The sequence below is a fragment of the Myotis daubentonii genome, chromosome 1, assembly GCF_963259705.1.
Source record: "Myotis daubentonii chromosome 1, mMyoDau2.1, whole genome shotgun sequence".
Lineage (NCBI taxonomy): Eukaryota > Metazoa > Chordata > Mammalia > Chiroptera > Vespertilionidae > Myotis > Myotis daubentonii.
Window position 1 is genome coordinate 67103791 of NC_081840.1, and position 4413 is coordinate 67108203.

General features: G+C 57.7%; 1 protein-coding gene across 1 annotated transcript; it reads right to left on the reverse strand.

The window, feature by feature from the left end:
• Positions 1-722: 722 nt before the first annotated feature.
• On the reverse strand, positions 723-2866 carry CHST14 (carbohydrate sulfotransferase 14). Its single transcript, XM_059704911.1, has one exon. It carries the CDS (start codon positions 2619-2621, stop codon positions 1491-1493), a length of 1131 nt encoding a protein of 376 aa, XP_059560894.1. The 5' UTR covers positions 2622-2866; the 3' UTR covers positions 723-1490.
• Positions 2867-4413: the final 1547 nt, after the last annotated feature.

Consider the following 4413-nt stretch of genomic DNA (forward strand, 5'->3'; position numbering starts at 1 on the left):
ATTCAGTCTCAGTAGGGAGACTGACAAGTAACTGGGCCATTGCAACAGAGCATGGTAAGTGCTATCTGAGGTGGAGTCCCCTGAGCCAAGGGGGCCCTGAAGAGTGGCACCTGACCCAGACAAGAGATCAGATAAGGCAAGTAAGGCCTCCTGGTGAGTCAAGGCGAGTGTCCATAGAAGCCCCCTTCCCCAACTTCTCCTCCAACGCCAGGCCAATAGCAAGGCTAGCTATACATCCTCCCACATCGCCCATCACTTCCTCTGGACCTAAGTCAGCAAAAGCCTGCTCCTCACTCAACCTCCTTGCCTTCCTTGTAATTCTCAAGGCCAGGAATATAGTAACCTCCCCTTGCTCACAAAACAATCCCCCTTTTCATCTGGGGCATCCTTAGTCAAGAACTATTCCTGCCTAAGAGGAGTAGGAGCCAGTGTCTCATACCCACCTCCTTCTCCAGGGAATAAGCCATGGGGGTGTGCCATTCCTAATGGGGTTTGCCCAGCCAGTGGTGGCAGCCCAGAAGCTGAGTCTGTGATCAGGTATGGCCTACGGGAAGCTCCCAAATTCTCCATGCTATGGCAGTGGCCCACCAGTCTGGCCCAAACAAGTTACATTTTGTCTTCCTTTCTGTACCTGTAAGCTCCCTCTCCTGACCTGGGGAGATGGACATTTGGGAGATTTGCTCGATGCAGAGGAGCTCAGAAGGAGAATCAGAGATGCTGACTTTGTGTACAAAACATCTTTAATAAAAATGCAGCTATTAGAAAAAACAAAGCTTTCACAAGGGTTCTATCAAAAAGTACAAATTTTAAATAAATGTGTCAGAAAAGTGACAGCCAAATACACCAGCCACAGTCACAGCCTTGGGGGAAGGGAGGAGGTGCCCAGAGCTCCAAGAAGAGGCTGGGCACAGGGTTCTTTGGATGCCTGCAGGGGTGGGTCCTGGAGCTACCAGGCAAGAGCCCTAACTCAGTGTTCCTTTCCTTGGAAATATAGAAAGGACATGGCAAGTGTAGGAAACTGAGTCTGAAGCAGAAAGGCACAAAAGTTATTTGTAAGGCATGACTTCTGACTCGTAGATGAACGGGTGACCATAGCCACAGGGCCCCTGGCTCTGGTTGCGCTCCTGATGGGTGCCACCTCTGGGTTTGGCCACAGGTTAAGGTGAGCCAAGGGCCCAATCCGTGCAGTTAGTCTACAGAACAGATGTGTTACTTCACTGGCAAACTAGTATCTGGCTCTGCCAGGATTAGAAGGATCATACTGGCCCCAAGAAATGCCCCCAATGGGAGAGCACCAGGCCTCCTGTCCAACCCCATCCTCTGAGCCATGTTGGGCACCCACCCTGGACAAAAAACTTCCAAGGGCCGTCCCTGTCATCCAGATATCTGGAGAAGCTCCAGGCTCAGAGCCAGGATTTCTCTGAATGGCAGGCATGAGAAGCTGGCACTGTCAAAACCAGCCTCCAACAGCTGCTGGCCCTTTCCCATGGTCACTGGTGACAGGCCTCCCTAGTGACATTGGGCAATGGGTAGGCAAAGAGGGAGAAGTCCAGGATATACTTAGGCAGCAAATCCTGCAGCAGGGACCGTGGGGCACTGCACAGGTGGTAGTGCAGGCTTTCCTGGCTGGCAGGCCGGTACCAGGCCTGGCGAGCTGGGAATAGGACATGGGGTGGTGCCCGCACCCACTCCAGCACCTGGTTGGCATCAGCCTCCAGCCTTTCATAGGAGCCTACAAAGTCATAGCGGACAGCACAAGGCTGGCACAGGTGGTACACAGGCATCCAATGCTCATTCATGCGCTCAGGGTCCTCGTCTACCAGGTACCTCAGGAATTCAGGGAAGGTGACGTCGTCCCCTGCAGGGCTGGGCCCAGCTCCTGGCCTGTACCTTCTCACGATCTCAGCCCCATAGCGCTGCTGGTACTCTCGGATCTCACCAAACTTATTTCGGTAAGCAGAGAAAAGGCGTTCCAATGGGTCCCGCACAAACAGGAACTTGAAGTAGTGCTGCAGGCGGTAGCGGATCTCCTCAGGCCGCAGGTCGGCCAGGAACACCAGGTCATTGTGGTGGTCCATCTTGAGGCGGACGTCCACGCTGTCCAGGACGCCCGCCAGCACCTTCAGCACCCGCTTCCAGTTGGAGCAGGCCACTTTGGGGACGTAGCAGTAGAGGAAGTGGTAGCGATCACTCACGAGGATGTGGCGCAACAGGGTGCGCCGCTGTCCCACTGGCAAGTCCCAAGGGTCCCGGGGCATGCCCGGCTGTCCGCACACTGCCCGCAAGGTCCGGTTTCGGATGTCCTGCCTCACCTGCAAGTCCAAGTCCCCGGCATCCAGGGTCAGCCCCCCAGGCCGGCGGACCGTCCTGCGCCAGGCTGCGCCCTCGCGGTTGGAAGGGTACAGGGGAAGGGGCTTCATTTCGGCCAGGATACCCCGCTCGATCATGAGCAGCAGCCCGCTGGAGGCCACGATCACCGCGAACATCAGCATGGACGGCAGCAGCAGGGGCGGCGCCCCCGGCCCGGCCCGGGCCCGGCCCAAGGGGGTCCGCCTCAGCGCCCGGCCCAGGGGCTCGGCGCCATTTGGGGCCGCCAGCGGGGTCAGCGGGCGGGGGAACATGGTGCTCGGTGCTGGGGGCCTGCGCGGGCCGGCCGATCCCGGGCTGCCTGTCGGGGAGACGGGCTGCGGCTGGGGCCCGGCGCCGATGGTTTGGGGCCGCAACGCGGGCTGGGGTCCGGGAGGGGAGCGCTGACCCGAGACCAAGGCGCACGCGGAGGCGGCCGGCTCCCCAGCGGAGGCGCCGGAGCGGGAGGCGGGCGGCGGGAGAGTGCAGGGAGAGAACGGGCCGGGCCGGATGTCCCGCCCGACAGCTCTCCACCCCCAGCCCCGCGGTGACACAGGCGCGGGGGCGGGCCCAGCCGGAGGCGGAGAGAGGGGCGGACACCCCTGCTGGGAACGGGCTGGGCGTGCGCGAGCAGACCCCTACCTGCGCCTAATGCAGGGCCACTCTGGTCCTCCGGGTTTGGAGGCAAAAACTGACGAGGTCCCGAAGGCCAAAAAGATCCAGGCCCCGGCGAGTGCCTCCAGGGAGCTGGACGGAGAGGACTTGCACTCTACAGCCTGCCGCACACGCTGGCCTGGCTGAGCCCTTCCCTTCTAACTGGAGGAGCCCCGACCCCCTCCCAGCACTCGAGTCCAAACTATTGAGAGGCCCGTTTCTAGCTTGGAGCAGGGCCCCCAGTGTACTCCCCCTGTCCTGGCCACTCCACTGACCAGGGGCTCCTCTCCATGGGGACCCTTAAATTTAACTACCTGGCAGATTAGTGTTTATCCACTGTAATGCTGAATATCCCTCCCCCAGGCATGAAGAGGTGGGATAACTAGTGAGGAGCCAATGACAAGTTGGTGCCTTCTGACCAACGATGTGGTCAGCACACATTTTGAAGGGTGAGCGGCTGCAGGGACAGAGCTTCCTTGCCTGGAGCCAAACACATGCTCAAAGGTACCAGGTTGGCCACCTGGGCCAGAGGCTGATGGGGGAATGCCTCGGATGTCAGTGGCCAGCCTTTCCCCACCTGAACTGGATTCTTTGCTAAGTACCCAGACTTCACCGTGTCATGTGTGCAGAGCCAGGGAGCTCTGAAGCACAGTAGTGCTGTTGAGAATCCACACTTCTTGAGGCAGGTCTTTGTATTCTCTCCTTCATTTGTCACAGTCACCCTGGGAGTGAGATGTCATGGGCATTTCCCACTGTGCAGCTGAAGAAACAGGCTCCAGGAAGCTGAGACTATGGATGGGCCTGATTCTAAAACCTGAATTCCATGCTTCAGAGATGGAGTACAAAAGTAGAATGGTTGGGAAGGAGGAAGTAGCTGACCCAGGACACACTGTACTGAGGGGGTGGGTGATGGATCAGTAGAGGCCAGAGGCTTTGAGTTTAGTGGGAGAATGGCACTACCATCGATCAGATGAATTCAGAAGGATGAGGGGTTGAGGGATGAAATGAAGCTAGAAGTCTTGGTTGCCCCCCAATCCTAACAATATGAGCACATAGGATGAACCATCATTCCCTCAGCAGAGTACCAGTACCTAGGTATCGGGGCTCTAGGCCAATTCCTGCTGGCCAGCTTCCCAAGGGAATGGCCTAAGGTGATGAGGTGCTATCTATCTTCACTGACCAGTTCCCAGGTCACCAGCCTGATGAGGGCTGGCAACACAAAGATTTCAGTCCACGGAGGTGGCTCTGGCCACCACGGTGCTAACAAGTCAACTCTCATTCCGTCTCCTCTCCTCCCTCTACTTTCTTGATCTCTAAGCCCCTGCACTGCAAGGGTTAAAAGGGACCCCCAAAACAATGAATGAGCGCCCCCGTACCCACACTCAAAAAGATGACAGGACACACAGAAAATGA

Bases quoted from the DNA above. Each gene is read 5' to 3' on its own strand.
- CHST14 (XM_059704911.1), bottom strand. From the start codon at position 2,621: ATGTTCCCCCGCCCGCTGACCCCGCTGGCGGCCCCAAATGGCGCCGAG.